The 19,468-nt window shown below is 51.1% G+C and overlaps 1 protein-coding gene across 3 annotated transcripts in view; it reads right to left on the bottom strand.

Annotated features, from left to right (window-relative positions):
* NRP2 (neuropilin 2) overlaps window positions 1-19,468 on the bottom strand; it is a 115,457-nt gene that overhangs the window by 47,574 nt on the left and 48,415 nt on the right. For all 3 annotated transcript variants that reach the window (XM_055345186.1, XM_055345188.1, XM_055345187.1), the window contains exons 8-11: window positions 8,422-8,566; window positions 6,957-7,306; window positions 4,842-4,986; window positions 448-564 (exon numbers count right to left, since the gene is read on the bottom strand). In XM_055345186.1, coding sequence (XP_055201161.1) covers window positions 448-564; window positions 4,842-4,986; window positions 6,957-7,306; window positions 8,422-8,566 — 757 coding nt within the window. The remainder of the gene's footprint in view (window positions 1-447; window positions 565-4,841; window positions 4,987-6,956; window positions 7,307-8,421; window positions 8,567-19,468) is intronic.

Here is a 19,468-nt window from a genome sequence, read left to right as displayed (position 1 = left end):
AAAGGGAAATGCAATCATGGAATGGTAACTGCTGAGTTCACCTGACGGCCACGCTCCATGGGCCAAGTCACCCTCATGACCACCAGATCTTCACCTGACTGGGCAGTGGAGGCACGGCCCAGTACAAAAAGGCTGAGGATTCTAATGATTCAAAGTGAGGGCTAGAAAGGGAGACTTCTCAAATGAGGGGTCCTCTCTGGACGGACCCTTATGTCAGCTGATGACCAGTAGGTTCACGCCTGTAGGCTGCACTGGTTGGTTTTGCTCCAATATCTGCAGGTTTCTAAGATTGCCTGTAAATGGCCAGTGCCCCAAGCCTTGACTACTCGCACCTCCCTGGCCTCTGACCAGGGGACGTCCAGGTCCCTGCCCCAGCCACAGGCCAGCTGCCTCTCATTGTCGGCACTGTGCCATCCGGGATGAACTCTGACTCTGACCCCCTCTCACCATCTTCAAAGCTGCAGTTCTCCCCACACTCCGTGGCCTCCTCATCGATGGGATACGGGGTGGTGGTCTCTTCGCTCTTCACAGTGGGTCCCAGTGTCTCTACGGTGGGCTTCGAGTCTGCATAAAGGCAAGGGGTGGGGGGAAGTGAATGCTGTGTACAGCAGCCCGCATTGAAACCCAGTAGAAGATGCCCCAAATTCTCAAACTGTTTCCTTTCTAAGTGTGGGCTTTTAAAGGAGGAAGAAAAGACAATGAATGAAGATAACACACACACACACACACACACACACACACACACACACACACACCTGGAGTCACCTCTCTGTGCTGTCAATGAAGTCAGGAGCATTGCCTGAGCTGAACGAGAAGAGTCCCAAGCTGCAGGAACAGCCAGGACCGAAGCAGGGACACAAACCCAGGCCCTGTACTCCACAGCAGAGGCCCTGGTGCCAGCCCAGAAGGCCACGTGGGGCCGTAATGCATGTGGGCAAAGCTGACCCCAAGGCAGGCTAACCTTGGGTGTCCTGTTTGAGACAGAAGCGTGGGTGCTGCACACACACACACACACACACACACACACACACACACACAATGCCTGGTGTCCATCCAGAACGGTTTGAAAAAGTCTCAGTGCCTAATGAAGTGAGTTTCCTGTGCCCTGCCCCTGGGGTGGCTGCTGACGTGCCTTCCTGGCCGGCTCACCCCTGCTCTTACGTGGAAGAGACATTCTCTTTTCAGCCTTCTCTGACTCAGACAGAACTTTTTTGAACCAAAGCTAACTGACCTAGGGGGCCCACCTATCACAAGATAATCAGAAGCACAATAGCCGAAGCCATGAGTGAAGCCAGACAGCTGCGGAGGTGTGACCCCAGACGTTGTTGTTCGTGTTTGCACAAAACTGGACAGAAAGGAATACGGGCTCAAAGGCACTCAGACTCCACTTGGCGGAAGTAATTGCAGCTGTGCCTCTAGGTCAGGGAGTGGCAAACTCAAATACTTCCTGGATGCAAGCAGCTAGTGCAAGCCAGGCGGCTGACGGGGGTGCTGGGGAGAGTGAAGTGTGGGATAGAGGGTGGCAGAGGGCACCTTGCGAGCCTGATTCCAGGGAGGCCACCAAGCCCACTCCAGCACACTGAAGGCCTGAGGAGAGGTGGCCCAGTGTGGCCAGATCTTGCCAAAAAAAAAAAAAAAAGATGTTTTTCCAACACGAGGCCAATTCCATTCCCATGGAAGATCTCTAGACTTGCCAATGTTGGCAACTTAGTCGAAGTATTACAACAAGTAAAACTTGGCCGGGCCAGACCTGGCTGCAGGCAGTCACTTCTGACCTGGGCTCCAGGTGATTCGTTCACTCATCCATTCACTCGTCTATTTGCTCACGCCACTCATTCATTCAGCAGCTACTTATGAAATGAATGAAACAATGAGTCAGGCCCTGGGTGGGGCGAGGAGGGGTTCTGGTAACTGGCGTTCAAGTCCGTGCCTCGTGGGGTGCGGTCTTCATCCCAGGGCTGCCCTCCAACCAGAGACTCCCCGAATGAGCTGGTGCATTGTTCCTCCCGTTTCTACACGTGTTCCTTTGCGCTATTGTACGTGATTAGGCGCCTTTGTCAGGCACACTTCGGGAGACCATTTAATAAAGCCAGGAGCTGAAGGAAATTGCTAAATACGCTGAATAGCTTTTTCACGGTCGACTTCCCATCTTTCTGCTATTAAATACGACGCACATAACCTTTCATACTTCCCTTTGCCATGTCTGCCTCTTGCTCACGGTAAATAGCAAATAACCTCGAAGCGCCCTAATTTGTAAGTTCAAATTTGTCACTGTGTCATAGGATCTCAAACTCAATTGTAAAGCAAACTACGGGCAGCAAAGCAAGAAGTGATCATTTGGAACACAAACAAACTAACAGGTGAAGCCGCCCTGTCGAATTAGGTGGCTGCAGTGACTCAGGCCAGCCCTATTAGTTAGTTTTCCGGCTCTCCTTTTGGGGTAGGGGAAGAGAGGAATTGGGAATCTGAAAAGCCAAAAAAAGCCACGTGGCCCACGAGAGCAGCTGCTGGGGCGGTTAGGTAGCTGGTTGGTAAGATCACGTTAAATCCAGGGGCTCAGGGGGGCTGACGAGGCAAGGAGAGGACGGGGTGTGAGAAGGACAGTGGGAAGGCAGGCCGGGCCGCTGCACCTTACTGGGAGCTCAGGGCTAACTGCCCATCAAACTGCAGCGCGCCCCTGCAATTAAAACCAGATGTCAGCCACTTCAAAGGGAAGGAGGCTGGGCGGAGGGTAAGAAGCCCCAACTCTGATCTTCCAAGGAATGGCCAGGCAGGACTTTGAAATGAGAAACCTGTTGCTGACCATCGCCAGGGTAATTTGGGCCAGGTTAGGGTCGGGGAGCAATAAGTGGAGAAGGACATTAGCAACTGTCCAGCCAGTCATAAAGCGGGGCCGGCCCGGGAGAGGCAGGGCAGGGAGGGGGCCGAGCCCAGGAGGGAGGTGGGAGTCGGCCCCCAGCGCGCTAAGCCACCCTAAGCCACCTCTGGCAAGTGGCTTCCTCTCTCTCTCTGGGACTCCGTTTCCCCATCTGTGATGGAGACCTGCACCTAGATCTGTGATTTTTTTTTTTTTCAAAGTGTGTGCCACACTCATTAGTAGGTTGTGAATCGACGGGATGGGTCACGACCAGCAGTTTTGAATGTGGACTGTAACCTGCCCAAGTGCGCTCCCAGGGGGAAAGTGAGCGCTGATCTGGGCACCTTTTGTTCCTGTTGCGTTTACTTATTATTACAGGTTTATTAGGTGCCAGGCAGCAGTCTAAGTACTTTATATCCATTATTTCACTGAATCCTCCTAACAACCCTAGGGGAGTGAAGATATGTTATTATCATCCCCATTTTTCAGCTGAGATAACCGAGATGCTGAGGGGCTAAGTAACTTGTCTGAGGTCATGCAGCCAGCGATCGGCAGAGGCAGAGCTCATAGCTGGTGATCTGTCCCCAGGGTCCAGCACTTAACAATATGCTATAACCTGGACACACGCACCATTGGGCTATGCACTTGCAAGTCAAGTGGATTGTGATATAAATTTATTTTAAGTTGTGGATTTTGGTCAAAAATGTTTGAAAGCCACTGGCCTAGAAGCTCCTGGGTCCCCTGCAGCTCTAACTCTTTGATTTCGAAGAGGCCGTAAACGAAGCCAGCTTGTATCACGGCTGGAGGGGCCGTTTTCTGCACCTGCAAGCAGGCAGGTGACTTCCATTCAGCAGGCTGCAGGGAAACTTGGCCTTTCCCCTACATGATGGGGAGTTAAGTATCTTCCCACTAAAACGTGTTCGCTGGGGCTGCCTTCAATCCAAAGGTGAGTGAGGCTCATTTGGGCCCGATTTCCAGCCTGCATTCCTCCACGGGGCTCCTCCTCTGAGCCATCAGAGTCAGCACACAGGCAGCACTTTCCAGAAGCACTTCTCTGACATGCCCTTATTAATCCTTCCGGCTACCCTGCTGGGTGAGCTGGTGTCGATGGGGCACAGACAGGAAAATGGAGATACCCGGGGGCCTGGTGGAAAGAGGCAGGGCAGCTCTGTCTGTCTGCTGCTCCTGCTGACGCTGGCTTCAGGTGGTTCCCCTGAGCTCCTTCTGGAGGGACCTGAGCCAGCTCCAGGTGAGATCTCGTGCCAGCTCTGCTGAAGGAGGTACCCAGAGGGAGGGTGAGGCCTGACTCAGAATGGTGCTTCCCAGAAACAGGGAGGGTGGGCATGAGCAGTGGGCCTTATCTGCATTCAGGGCAGTTAGAGGTTTTCCCTGGGCTGCCACGCCGAGGGGCAGTGGGGCCAAGGAATGAGCAAGACTCCTGCTGCGCCGGGGGAAGAAGTGCTATTCCCGTCAGCTTCCCTACAACAGGGTCCCTCCTGAGCAAATAAATGCCTTTTACAGATGTGGCTTCGAAATGAAAATGAAGTCTCTTAGCCACTGACATCTGGAGGCCAGATTCAGACATAAACCGATTACTTTATGATCATGAGGGTTTTTTTTTTTCTTCCCTAAATCAACAGCCACAGCCTTCTGGCCCGAAAAGTCAGGGTCTAATTGAATTTGGGTGGGTGGTGTGTGGTTATGATTTGTTTTTGAGAGACCTGGGTTGGAGAACTGAAACGATCCTTTAAAAAAGACAAAGCACATCCCTTGAGAAACTGTCCCCTGTCCAGAGGCTGCAGGGCCTGTGGTCTGATGCAAGAGAACATGGTGGGGCTTGGGGTGGGGAGGATTTCCAGCTCACAGAGCCTCCCCGGGGGAGGTTGCCGTCCACATCATGGTCTGACCTCCTCCCGGGGTGTCCCAGGAAGCCAGGGTCACACAACCACGTGAGTGAGATGTGGGGTGGGAGGGCAGGCCTTACCTGTCCAGTCACAGCCCAGCACCTCCAGCCGCATCCCAATCCCTGCTGGAGACCACCTCTCGGGGTACACCCGCACGTACTGCGCCGGAACAGGGTCGAATCTTCGGATGTCAGGGGTGTCATAGTGCATGTTCCCTTCAAACAGCTGCAGGGGAGACAGGCCACTCAGCCCTTCTTCTGTGGGCTCCCCTCCCTGCCCCTCCCCTTCCTTTCCCTTCCTTCCCCTTCCTTTCCCTTCCTTCCCCCTCCTTCCCCTTCTCCTCCCTGTCCCTCACATCCCTCCAGAGGGCAGCCTCATAGTTGACTCGCTGGACATTACAACCCACAGGAGCTCTGTTCTCAGACCACGGTTTCGATTCATTTGGAAGGTGGTTAGGCTAGATGGTTAGGATCCCAGAAACACAGAGAAGAGGGAAGCAGCTGAAAGCGGCAATTGCCAGGTTCTGTCTTCTATCCTTATCCTAGGGAAAGAATCTGAATGGACTTAGCTGGAGTGGAGAGAAGTGAATTTTAGGCCGCTTTGCCCATTGTCTTAAAAGTTCTCATCGTAATGCTTGAGAGTCTAGATGTAGACAGTCCTGGCTGACGGACACCTCCCAGGTTGCCGAGAGGCTGAGGGTTAGGTGACCACCCTCTTCTCCGGGCTACTGACCACACCATCTCGCCATACGTTGACAGCCTGAGACCGTGTTCCCTAAAGCTTTGTGTAGTGGAGCCAATTCTGTCAAAACAAAGTTTCCCTAGAGCCCCAGTATGTGAACTGAGGACAGCGCGGCTGCCCTGGTTGAGGCTGGGTGGGGCACCCAAGCAGGAGCAGACTGGGGACCACTGACTTAGGGGATGCCGGTGGGGGGACGTGCCCGAGGCTGTGGCTGACCTGAACCAGGGATGCCGCAGGCTACCTCATTTGCAGGATGCCCACAATTCCAAAAGGGGGCACTGTCATGGGGAGGGCAGGCCCTGACACTGGCTAAGATCAGCTCCTTTCCCAGGATCCCAGAATGGTCAAGAGCTCTGTTCTGTCCGCTGAAGGTTCCGGTCACCAAGGGCCCTCAACTGTGAGCACTGCAAAACCCCCAACCCAGCCCGTGCCTCTGCATTAAGAATGGAAACATTTGCTGTGCAAAGGGGACCAAAGAGACAGGAAATTGCCCCTTCCTTGGCAAAAGAGGCCTCCTCTTCTGAGGGAAACGAAGGTAACTCAGCTGTTAGGATGGGAACCCCTGACTCCCCCAAGCTGCCCTAGAGAGGAACAGGCACGCCGTCCCTTCCCCTTGCTGGGGCTCGTCCACCCCCGGCGTCGAGAGCTGACCCTTACACTCCCCAGTGGCGGGAGGGGAGGGCTGTGCTGGCCTGGAAAATTTCTCTTGCCTCTCCCAGCCTCAGCATGAGAGGTGGGAAAAATCGAGCAGAGGCAAGACTGGGAAAATACAAAGGAGTACAGCGACATTCACAACAACAGTTGATTTTGGAAGTGATCCCCCAGTTTCTATAGTTAAGCCTCCAAAAACCACATCTCCTTTGGACCGCTGGCCAGTTCCAAGGAAATGTCATCTGAAAGAGGGTGGAAAGGGTGTCAAACTTGACAGAGAGGCAGTGCTGGGTGGTGGGCAGGCGTCTGGGCCAGACCGTGTCTGAATCACGGCTTTCCACAGGTGCACACTGTGACCCCAGGGCGGACACCAAACCTCAGTTTTGTCATCTCTAACAGGGAGTGACAAAAGGCTCCTCCTTCTAGAGAGGTTGTAAGGATTAAAATACAGCATTTAGCAGAGTGTCTGGCCTAGAGTGATCTCCCTGTTAATGTTTGTTTTATTAGAATACAGGGGGTTGGGGCACCTGGGGGGCTCAGCGGCTGAGCTGAGCGTCTGCCTTGGGCTCAGGGCGTGATCCTGGAGACCCAGGATCAAGTCTCGCATTGGGCTCCCTGCATGGAGCCTGCTTGTCCCTCTGCCTCTCTCTCTCTGAGTCGCTCATGAATAAATAAATAAAAATCTTAAAAAAAAAAAAAGAATACGGCGCCTTGGTGGATGACTGTCTAGTTGGGAAGTCAGCACCCCCAAACGGAGCTTCCTGTGTGGGGTAGGGTTAGGGAGTCTTCCAGGAATGGCCTACCTTCGGCTGCTGGGTCCTGGGGTCCTGGATGTATTCCCAGTCTCTGCCATTTAGGCTATAGGAGACTTTGAACTTGCGGACAAACGCCCTGGCTTCCACGGCAGTGATGCTGTCTCCCCCGCGGGCCCCCTGGATGATGACGCCCTTCACCGTCTTGGGCACTCCCAGGTCCACCTGCAGCCACTCCTCGCCCGGCTGGGCCTGCGGGATCCGGGGGAACCAGCCCGAGCGGCTGCTGACCAGGCGGGCGGCGCTGGGACTCCAGAGGTACTCGCGGGTGGAGGAGGCCGAGATCTGAGAATCCGGGATGAGGCCCGAGAGCATCCCCAGCATGTTGGAGCAGGGAGCGTCTGCGGAGGGAGGGAGACGCAAGGGCTCAGGGCTGGCACCTGCTCACCCGACCCCGCGTCCCAGGGCTAGGGAGCTGCGAGAAGCCAACCCGAATGCTGTAGGTCAGCACCGACTCCTTTGCATTTCGAGTGCTGGGGTTAAGAGTCCAGACCGGGAGCCCGAGCGCCCGGGGCCAATGTCTGCTTTGTCCCTTACTGGTGTCTGACCTTAGGCAAATGAGTCAACTGCCCTGTCCCTCAGTGTATCCAGGTCTGAAGGAGGGCTAGCGGCAGAGCTTACCTCCTGGGGCTTGTTGCGAGGCTTCCATCGGTTACTACATAAGCAGGCGCAGCACAGTGCTGCACATCTAAGCATCTCACGCTGTCAGCCAAGGACTCTCATATGCTCGCTGGTGACACCGGTGCCCAAGGAGCCTCCCAGGGCGGTGAGCGCAGGGGAGCTCAGCTGAGCCCCAAATTGTTTCCTGGATGATTGTTTTCCCAGCTGGATGGAAACTTTCCTGGGGTCAGGTCTTTGCTTACACACGTGTTACCATAGCTTGTCACTACCTTGTGTCCTTTGCACATGCTATTCCCGCCACTCCAAATGCTGTTGCCCTCCATCATCATCAGACCAACCTTTACTTAAGTATCACGTCCCCAGGCCGTCCCCAAACCTCAGTCAGCAGTCAGTTAGGTCCCCCTCACCACTCTTTCTCTGCACACCCTGTCTTTTTCCTTTATACACACATCCTAGTTTATGACTATCCAGTACTTGGTCTGGTTATTATCTATGCTGCCCACCAGCCTGCCAGTTTCATGTGGTTAGAGACAACGTCCTCTCGTTCCCTTCCCCTGTCCACTTCCAGTCCCAGTGTGGGCCCCGACGCACAGCAGGCCTTCAAGAATGCAACTCGTGCAGCCAATGAACGAGTGGTGAATGCATGGATAAATGGTATCCAGCAAGACAGGGTCTGCAGTCGGGGTGCCTTGGATACTGATAAACAGAGCTCCAGGTAAAAGCGAGTCTTCTGGAAAGGTCACATGGTGCAATCAAGCTGTTTGCAGATGGGTGGAAGAGGGAGCAAAGCCCAGGACTCGATCAGCTCCCCAGCCTCACCGGGGCCCCCCCTCACCTGTGACCCGGCAGCCGAAGAGCTCCAGCCGCAGGGCGATGCCCGAGTGCCAGGTCTGGGGCCGGATCCTGACAAACCTGGTCAGCAGTGGCGTGTGCAGCTTGTTGAGAACCACCTCTGTTGCATCGTTGTTGGCTTGAAACACCTGTCGTGTAAGATGGGACGCAGCTGTCAAAATCCCTTTTTGTAGTGTGGCCACTCACATAGCCTCTGAACGGGGTGCAATGTTCTGCTGGACCTTAGTTCCTCAAGCTTAAAAATAATCAGCGTGTTTGTTGTTTGGGGCTCCTTTAGAAGCACCATGGAAAAAAAGTTTAATTTCACACACTGCTCTAACTTGAAAACAATAAATGGTCTTCGCAAAAACTTTTAGAGGAGAGGAAAATTTGGGGATCACTGGGTGGTGCAGCAGTTTGGCGCCTGCCTTTGGCCCAGGGCGTGATCCTGGAGTCCTGGGATCGAATCCCACATCGGGCTCCCGGTGCATGGAGCCTGCTTCTCCCTCTGCCTATGTCTCTGCCTCTCTCTCTTTCTCTCTCTGTGACTATCATAAATAAATAAATAAATAAATAAAATTAAAAAACAAAAAAAAGGAGAGGAAAATTTGTCTCTGGGCTGAGAGACAACAGAAGAAGGCACCCTAAAAATGCAGCAGAAAGATCATCTTTTAAGGCTAGTGGACCTCACTAGCTTGACCTTGACTCTCCCCCTCCCTCCCAGCACAGGCATATAGGAATATTTGCAGGGTATTTTTATAAAGGGTTCACAGTTGTATTGTTAGTTACTCAGAGGCCTCCCTGCTCGGTGAAGGGGTGAGAGTGTGGAGGGCGCCATCTACCCCTCCCAGCCCCTGTGCCAATCAACAGTTTCTTGGTTCTCTCTGGTCTTTGTTGGAGAGTCAGGGTTGCAGACAGTCTCTCAGAGTCCTGCTCTGGCTTCCTCTCACTATGGTACCACCCTGTAATGAAATCCATCCCTGTCCCCATCTGACCAATGTATCTCTGAGGGGAGGAAAGGCTTTTTGGAGTAGCTTCTAAGCCAACATGGTAGGAGCAAGTCCTAGTTTACCAGATGGCCCAAATCAATAACTGCCATATGGACCTTATGCTTTCCTGTGCTCTCCATTAAAAAAAAAAAAAAAAAAGTAGCTGGAGCAAGTATATGTGAGTTTCTTTTGGTTTCCTTGGTTAAGGGTGGAGGGAAAGACCCACTAACCAAGCATCCCTTCTAAATCACACCTGTCAGAGCTATAACAACCAGGAGACTCCTCAAATGTACTCACAGTCAACTCTGCTGGCAGTTTGTCCTAGGTTGAGGGGCTAGACCGCTCATGATACCTATAACATGCAGGTGTTTGGGCACTGACAGGGCTGGGACCAGGGGATGGGGAAACTGGTATGTGTGAGTACCCCTGAGCCAGACACTGTGTAAACACAATTACTTCTATAATGCCTCGGGAAGTAAGTAGTATTATTCCTGCTTTATTGACGAGAAAACAGAGGCTCGGAGATGTCTGCCTGGATCCAGAGCCCCTGCCATGATTTTAGGCTGTAGGCTTATGGTTTCCTACAGTGGCTCTCATCTCTTTGAACACATTTGCAGCGTTTTTATTGGTGGCTAGGAGTCTGGGAGTCCTTAAGGTCTCCGAGCCTGGGTTGAATGGAGGTGGAGTTGCTCTTTGGGGATGTGCGTTTATAATCCTGACTTCGGAAGCTCTGGGTTAGAGCAATGAGCTGCACGGCGGCTTAGAGCTAATTAACAATGTGGTCCTTTCTTTCCCATGAACTATAACTAGGAACGCTGCCATTTGGCAACCTTGAACCCTCTATATTTCCCACGTGCTGAGGTCAAAAGTTAGAGCCATTACATAGCACGCCACTGACGGCGGGGGTAAAGGGTAAGAGACATTACACCTTTTGCAGCCAGATAAGGGGAAGTGGCTTGCTTCAGGCAGATGCAGCAAAGGAGAGGAGACAACAGGTGTTTTATTGGCCCAACATATTCCATTTAAAGCCCTTGTTCCTGGTGCTGTGCCCACCAAAGCCAGGGGAGCTCCCACCCAGCCTGCCCGGTTTGCTGCACCCTCTCCTCACTAGGGAGCCCCCCGCCCCATCTTAAGGCCAACTTTCTTCCTTTGCTGCCTTGCTAACTGCAGGGAGCAAGAGCAGACCTGCTTGACCACCCCTCTCTCCCAGGTCTAATCTGGCTCCTTCCTTCCCTACCCTTAAGGAAGGACAGAAAGACAAGATAAGGGAAGACAGACCAGGGAAATAAGAGGAAAGAGGGCTTGAGTCAGGCACCACCTGGGGGAAGGCTGATGGAGAAGCGAGGGCGAGATGTGCCCCAGCCTCTGTGATCTTAATGGTGAAGGACCCTGCCTGGCCATGCCCATTCCGCGGCTTCTTGGGTGCTTATGAAGAGTCCTGTAGCTCGGAGGAAAGGAATGGAGGAACTGAATCCAAGGGAAAGAGATTAATTAGTTCTCTTAGAATTCAGCATGAGGCAGTGGCTTTTGTTTGTTTTTTGTTTTGTTTTGGCAAGGGAGAAGCAAATGCAGCACTTTGCTTATTTTGGGAGGGTGCTGTGAGCAGTGGGGGGTCACTGCTGGCCTGCTCCCTGAGGATGGTGACGGGGACTGTGTGTGGCCTCCATCAGGAGATGCTAAGGAGTTCATGTGGGGAGGGGAGCTTGATTTGCCACATGAATACATAACTGGAGCGTTGAGTGGATTTGAACTTTAACACAGCTGCTAATCCACAGCACATACACCACGCTGGTACCGTTTAGAAACACAGCACGTCTTATGTGTTTTTAATATCCAATTTTATCTTATCTGACCCCTTCATTGCTCAGCCTGGGCAGACAACACTAAGAAGCCTTTCCTTCCCGCCCCTCAGTAAGGAAATGACTGTGTCCTTGGAAGGCCTTTGGGAAGCTGGTACAGGCGTGTGCGCACACACGTGTGTGTACCTGCCTGGTAAGGGAATTGGTCTTCCCATAGATGCACAGGTCACTCGCTTTGGGGAAGCTCCCTGGATCTTTCTTCTTCTTTTTAAAAAAGGTTTTATTTATTCATGAGTGACACAGACAAAGAGGCAGAGACAGACAGAGGGAGAAGCAGGCTCCCTGCAGGGAACCCGATGTGGGACTCGATTCCGGGACCCCGGGATCACGACCTGAGCCAAAGACAGATGCTCAGCCACTCAGCCACCCAGACCCCATCCCCACCCCGGGTCTCTTCTGACACCAGTCAGAAAGGGAGCAGAGCACCTGGCACATGGTTTATCTACTTAGGCCACCTACCTGGCTCCCCTTGAGCTTCATCCTGCCCTCCCCTTTTGTTCATTCTGCTCCCACCCTGGCCTGGAACCAAATGATCGCTCATTCAACGTGGCCTCGAATTATCCTTTGAGTTTCTGAGCCTAGTTCCTTCTTGGCTTCTTGTTTGCTCTTGACTTTGCACTCATATCTGCCCCTGCACCCTTTGCTGAAGGAATACCAGCTTACCTGATCAAACTCCTTATACACCTCTCACTCTGAGTGTGGCTGAGTGGGAAAAAAACCCCAAACACCACTGGACCAGGCGTCGGGGCAGACAGTCTGCTGCTGATTAGGTAGCTCATCAGTGTGGGCAAATATCTCTACCTCCCCTAGGCCCCAATTTCCTCCTCTATTAAATGAGTTGATTTATAAGGTCCTTTCGGGCCCCCAGACTCTAAGCCTTTCTGCATAAGAGTTTCCAACTAGACCTGCCCCAGCAATGCCCATTTTGTAAAGGGCATTTTAGTTGTCCAGTGTCCCTTATCACCTAAGCGCTTTTGTGGATGAGGGATGTGGGTTTTAATACATTTCAAACAGTGCTCAGAACACACGGTGAGTGCCCCACTCAGAGGGAGCGGATACCTTGTTGATGTTTTTGCTCAATAACAGTTCAAATTATTAATAATGAAAAGTAATGAGTAACAACACCTTAGTCCTTACATATTGTCTTTCACCCAAAGATATCAAAGTGCAATTTATGAAAATCCATTTTTAATGAAATATTAAGCAGTTTCTATTTCTCCGGACCCAATGGATTTACAAGGTCTCTATTTTTTCTCCCTGCATTTTCCTATTTATAGCTGGGAAATGCTATCATATATTATACATCTTTATGACTTTCTCAATGCTTCTGTGGTTTCAGAATCACCCTTCATATGTTTTCTGATCAAATTCTCTGAGATGGATTCTTGGCTTCTAGTCTAGGCATTGCAAGGTAAGGGGTTGTGTGCATGGGAAATGATGCCAGGAAATTGGTTTTATTCCCTATTCCCTGCCGACTCACTGAATCACTATAGGCAAATCAATAATCCTTAGATACCTTGGTTTCTCCTTCAGGAAAATAAAGTCGGTAGCAGGCTTGCAGATAGAAGCTAAAGGCTACCAGCCCTCCTTGCTGGCTCCAATGCCTGCACAACACCCTGGACAGATGTTAGAGTAGAGGCTATGTCACAAGTGACACATGGGGCTCTGTTCACTGGGCAGGGTTCACGTTCTGAAAGCCACGGACTCCCAAGTCCCACCTCGAGGCCCCAAATTTTCAGGCCAAAGCTTGACAGTGGGGTGTCCATAATGCTAAGAAAACTCAGTGGATCGTCTGCGTATCGTACACCCAGATAAACGTATACTATACGTGATGATCGCGTTACAACATCTGCTTTAAAAGCTGGATGTCACAAATGGGATGCATTTTTATTAATTTCAAAAGAAAAATGCCAATATGGTTGCTTTATCACCCCAGAGAAAACCGGAAGTGTGTTCAAGGTGTCCCTAAGCCTTCTTAAGAGGTAAGGATAGTGTTGATTGATGTAATCATTAAATTAGATGTGTCTGCATGTGTGTCTGCGTGTACGTGTGTGTGTACGTGTGTGTTTATGTTGAAAACACAGATTTCTTCAAGTGCATCTCTGCAAACCAAGTTTAAAAAGCAGCTCAGGGCACAAAGTGGTTTGGATAATCCATTTGGTGCGTCGCTGAATTCTGAACATAATCCAACACTTTCCAATTGATTCTTGAGACCTTTGCTTTGTTTTCAGAAAGACAGAATCTGAAACCAGCAGCACTTCAAAGATTTTCTGATTTGCACCTCTGGGGGGAGGGGACATCTGCCAATTAACTTGGCTGCTGTCCAACATCCCAGCGTGGTTACTATCTCTATACCCCACCCAGGAAAAGGAAAAAACCAACATGTTTTGACCATGCCTAGGAGCTCCTATGGCACGGACTCTAATACTAAGTAGAATAAAAGAAGATAATATATGTGATCTAAGAGGAAACATCTAGCCAGCGAGTAGCCCTGATGGTTTTGAGGTCATCTTTTCTCTATTTTTCACCCCATTTCCTGTCACAACCACCTTTCCCTGCTTCCCTGTCCTTAGGTCTTTTTTTTTTTTTAAGAACATGCCATGGCCCTGGCACTGCTGAGAGCACAGAGAGTGCTGGCCTGCCTACTTTGGGGGGGGGGTCTCCTGCCTGGCCTAAATCCCTCTCCTATACACCAGTAATCTCTGCCATCAGCGTTCAGGTGCCCAGGGTGGTGTGGATGCTCCACGACCACCCCAGTCTTTGAGCTCCCTGGCACAGAGATGCGGTGCAGGCTTGTGGTGGGAGCTGGCTGTAACCTTCCTTCACCAGGCGGGCCCTTCGACCGACAGATGCTGGCTCTCCTTATGCAGTCTGCACACGCCCGTCTCTTCATTACCTATGGTGTGACCTACGGTTTATTCCTATTTTGCTGTAAATATCTGAATGTGGCCAGCTCCAGGGACTGCAAAGAAAGCAGGAAATTTTTCAAAGACGATATAGTGCTGGAGCCCTGAGGTAGAAATTGTGCAGGAGACGTTCTTCTTCCTCTTCTTTTTTTTTTTTTTAAATAAATATTTCTCTCCACTAATAAATGTTTCATTGCATCCAAAGTTCTCCTTTTCAATCTACTTGGCACAGACACTCAAGGAGGAGGAGACCAAAGCAGGCAGAAAAGAGAGGTGGCAGGAACGGAGGGTAGAAACTGGGGAAGCCAGTAACACATTTAAAAAAATTCTCTCAGAAACAATTGAACTGACTCATCCTTACTGCAGAACCAAATGCCTGTCCTCGCTCTCTCTCACCCCCTTTCCCTTGCATTTTCTCTAAAACCAGCCATTGGGTCCACACATAAAAATAAATTGTTAATCAATGAATGCCATCCTGTTTAATTAATTTGTTGCACCAAACAGGCAAGGGGTAGGGGGCAGAGTAGGGGTGCTGTTGCACGCGGGGAAAATGATGTTAAGGTAATGGACTTTTTTTTTTCTTTTTTGTAAATCATGGCCCTGACATTTCTCTCTTAAAACTCCTCCTTAAAGACTATAAAAAAATTTTTTTTTAAAGCTGCTTTCATTCTAGTGGATGTGGGAATTTAGCCAGACAGAGTCAGAAGGGATGCGTCTCATATATATGCGTATACATATACATATATGAGAGAGAAGCGGGGGAGAATTTAAGGGAGGGTGAGGATGGGGGTAGGGCAGAGAAAGTTCTCTAACCACCAAATGCTCATTTATGACCATGATGCCCTCCTGTCTCCTGCTCCTCTACTTAGGGCTGTTTCTGTCAACAAGCAGTTGTGCTGCTGCGGAGGAGACAGAGGAGCAGGAGCATGTCATGGGGTGTAGGGTGGGGGAGGCCGGCTTCTTCCTGGGGGTGGGGGTGGAGGTGGGTGGGATGTGCGCATCCCATCTGTGTGTGCCTTGTGGGTCCCGTTAGATTTACTGCGGGATTATGTTACTCCCATCGAGACATAGAGCCCTGGAACATAGCATACTAACAGGATTAGGGTTTCGGGACTGGAGACAGGAAAGCACCAGGGAGGAGAGAGCAGGAGGGGAGGGGAGCTCAGGGAGTCAGGGCTGGGGGAGAGAAGGGGTGGGGGAGGATGTGGCATCAGGGCAATGGAACCGAATGGTCAGTGTCCTCCTGTAAAGGTGGGTCAGCAGGGTCCTCTGTACTGAGAACCTCCTGTGACGCTGTCACATTTTCTGAGGAGGCACCTGCACCTGTGACTGGCAGGTGGCCAGAGGGGAGCACGAAAGGGCATGGGGAGTGAGGTTCCTGAGCCTATCTGCCACCTGCATTCCTCTTCGCTGTGGGGGTCCGGGGAATCTCAGGAAGTCACAGAGCAGGGACATGGGGACCGGTGGAGAACCCGACCATCTACCAGATGAGGTGTTCGCTCCGATGCTCCTCTAGGGATGCTAGGCTGGGCAAAGAGAGTTTCTCCAGCCCAAGCAAGATCACTATGCCCTTCTACATCCCCTGGCCACTTGCTCTGTCCTCCTGGCCTCAATGCACAGCAGTGAGATGGAAAGCACTGGGAATTTGGCTTCAAGGCTGTAAGCGCCAGGGAGGCTGGCTTCAGCTCCCAGAGACAATTCAGCACCCATGGGAGTTGGGTGAAGCCAGCCACGGAGCCTGATCGAGAAAAGGTTCCAAGCTTATGTATAATGACATTTTCCCTTGGGCTTCCTAAGTGGAGAGGCTAAAGGTCTGAGCTCATCCCATGGCAAATGGATAAGGGACAAACTTAATTACCTAGGGTCCTGGATTCTTCTCAGTTATGACTGAGGGGGGGCAGAAAAACTGGGAGATATGAATTTCAACAGGGCATCGGCCCTCTTCGGAATATACAGAACCCCCGTTTGACAATGTGATCATCTGCGTGACTTCGGAAGTCTGATGCCCATTACCAGCTGACAGCTGGAGTCAGTGTCGTAATCTTATATACAAAAAACAAAACTGCAATGAAAAGGATAAGGGGAAACCAGTCATCCACCAGGAGGTTTAAAAAAAAAAAAAAGAACTTTTTGAAAACTCGAAGTTATTAATTGGGAGGAATAATTGCATCCCTAGCAGAAGAATGAAACTGAGGAGGGTAATGTTTATCTGAGGCAGCTCGAGTGCAGGACCCATCAGATGCAGGGAGAGGTCTGGATGACTTATCAGGTCCCTTCCAGACCTATGATTTTAAAAGAGGCAGATAAATATCCCATGGGGCCTTGTTACTTTTTAAATTGATAACTTGCTTCTGCTCAAGAAGAGCTTTGTGGGTCTAATACATTAATTATATCTGCAGAGAGCCTTCCATCTACGGATCCCACGGTGCTCTGCCAACACTAGCGGCGGCACCACTCCATTTGGGCAAGCAGAAACACTGAGGCACAGAGCTATTAAGAGAAATTTCCAAGGTCACACGATGCATCATCTAAGAAGATCTGAAAATAGATGCCACATGGTTCTGTTAGCCGACTGACTTGGGGGGTCTGGTGTTTCTGACACCCGCTCCCTCTCCTCCTAAGTCTCTGATAATTTTGCAGAAGGTCTTAAATTCTCAAATGGCTTTCAAAGTGATTTGTTTTAATTTAGAAAATAAACATAGGGCAGAGAATTTTTGAAGGGGGGTGTTTATGTGTCTTGAAAGGATGTGGCCAAATCAAACGCAAAGCCACTTTTCTCGGCTCTACGTCCTCGGGGATTCTAGGACGTTGCCCAAACCCCAAGATGATGAGCCTGGCTCGCTAGGCCATCCTGTCCAAGCATAGCCTGCCTTCAGATCTCCGCAATAACGGAGGTGCTCCAGGAAAATGCACACCTCCAGATGCCTAGACTGAACATCTCAGGAAGCCGATTTCCCTCTGGATGCAAGATGACAGCAAGGCCTGGATCAGATTGCTGGGAACATCTTCCTGGAGCTCAAAGCCCTGTGACCAGGTGCCTGTCATGGGGACTCCACAGTTCCCCATATCCCTGGGGCAAATGACTCTAAGGGCTTCAATTCCAGTCTTTGAAACACTGTTAAATTCTGATGTCAGTGAGGTGGTACCTGGAGGTTCTCTGATCCCCTTGGGGGCCGTTGCTGCATTAATGTGATGAGCTTAGTGCATTTCTGCCCCTCATTACAGGGCAACTGTGAAAACTCCTGGACCTCATCCTGTCCTCACCCTCCCATCCTCAATCTGGCCATCTAGATATATTTAGCACCCCCGCAGACTCTCTCTTTGAGCCCAAATTTCTTCCAAATACATCAGAACAGCCAGCAACACCATGACTAAGAGTGAGGTAACCAGGGTTATATCAACAAGGAGATGCCCACATTTACCAAATAAGGGAGAAAGGAAGACAAGGGCTTTTGCCTAGATGAATAAGGGCAATGGCTTCTGTCCCCCTGTCTCGACATGGGTCTTGGCCTCATTCCACCCAGTGTACCCCATGGAATCAGCAATCTAGAGGTGAGCAGGGTCTTGGCCAAGGCCTTGAGCCTCCAGCTACTCCCATTTTTTCCATGCCCCTCCCTTGGCTTGTGTATACGTAACTGTGCCCATAATTATAGACACATACATGAACCTTCTAAGGCCGTATTTACAACACTGCGTCTATGTTTGGGGTGTTATTAATATAGCTGGTGAAACCCAAAGCAGTAGTTTTCTCCTTGTGGTTTCTGAAGAAATATATGTGAAGCAATTTGTATCATCTAAGGGAGCACATGGGCTGGATATGGGCTGTCTCAGGCCGACAAGCTCTCTGCCTTGTGGTTATGCCATAAATATGCATAAGGAGGGCCCACCCTATAGGAGAATCATAGGTTCCATATTTATGGCATGTGCAATTGGATGAGATTTTGGGATGTGCTTGCTGTACATGTGGCCTGTGTAAATGGGCCGTGTTTTGCCAGGAGGATGCTTGCAATACCCCCCACGTTAGTCAAATGCCTCTGTCACAGGCAACCTCACCATGACCTGTTGGGTAGAAAGAGACAAAGAAGAGGCTACTCACAGGCTGGGGGAAGCTGGAAAAGAACTCCTTAGTCTTCCTCACTTCCTGACCACAAGAAGGAAATCATGCCCGCTCGCCCCCCCACCCCCACCCCAGGCCCAGGCCTTGCCTCAGCCTGCCTGGGTCGGAATCATAAATCGTGTACTGCAAGGAAATAGCATAGCTATCCCCCGCCACCTTCAGCACTCATTAATCTTGTTTTTCTCCGATTTTCCCAATCCCTTGGTCTTTGGTACACAGCACTGGTGTTGACAGTGACCAGGGAGTTGAAATCAAGTTCCCACATTTCTGCCCCAAACAGCCCCATATCCCCTCTTCGCACCCTGTGCACGGATTTGCGTCTGCAAACCCTCCCCCTGCACGAGTGGCGCAGGCTGCTGCCTCTACCTCCGCTCTGCTTTGCTCACAGGTCCTGCTGTCTGAATTGTGCTTTCAAGCCCACCACCTAGCACCCGTTAGCTTGGCCCGGCGCCCACCAGCCAGTGGCTACAAAGAGAAACTCAGTGGTTGCAAGCGGCATAGACGGCATGGACCAAGCCTCTCCCCCCCCCAGCTGCCCCCAGCTCCCCTCCTCGGCCACCTCCCCTTCGTGGCATCAAATCAAACTGCAGCAGACTTGACAAATCTATTTGGCACGGTTCACTCAACTACTTCAACCCGAACAGACCAGAGAGCTGCGCTGACGCTCCATGAACGGTGCGGGATCTGCACGTCAAATACAGACATCTGGGAGAGAGACCTGCTAATGCAGGAGCCCAGCACTCACCCCCCAGGGCGCACGGGCAGGTCCCCTTCGTCGCCCACCACCCCCGCAGTGGGGCAAGGGAGCGTGGGGAGGGGGCGATGCCTAATTGGCAAGCTTTCCATCCTCCTGCCTCCATCTAGGTAGCCAGAGAATGAATATCTACTGGGGGGAGAGGGGTTTTTTCCTCTGCCCCACGGCTTTTTATGTGAGTAGGACTGATTTGCTAAAAAGCCAAACAACAGCCAAACAAAAATGAAATTACCTCTTGGCCACTGAGGAAGGGACTCTAGCCAAGGGCGAGAAGGGGAGGTGAGAGAGAGAGAGACAAAATGGTATTTCCAATATGAAAAAGTTGATAATGATTCCAAAGGAGCCCAGCAAGCTCAATTCAATTCTCAGGAATATCTTCCCTGCAGACCGAATACCAGGGATAAAGCCAGAGAGGACAGCATTCTG

The sequence above is a fragment of the Nyctereutes procyonoides genome, unplaced genomic scaffold (assembly GCF_905146905.1).
Source record: "Nyctereutes procyonoides isolate TBG_1078 unplaced genomic scaffold, NYPRO_anot_genome, whole genome shotgun sequence".
NCBI classification, from domain to species: Eukaryota; Metazoa; Chordata; class Mammalia; order Carnivora; family Canidae; genus Nyctereutes; species Nyctereutes procyonoides.
The sequence above is the reverse complement of the archived record's forward strand: the minus strand, read 5'-3'. Positions and strand labels throughout refer to the sequence as shown.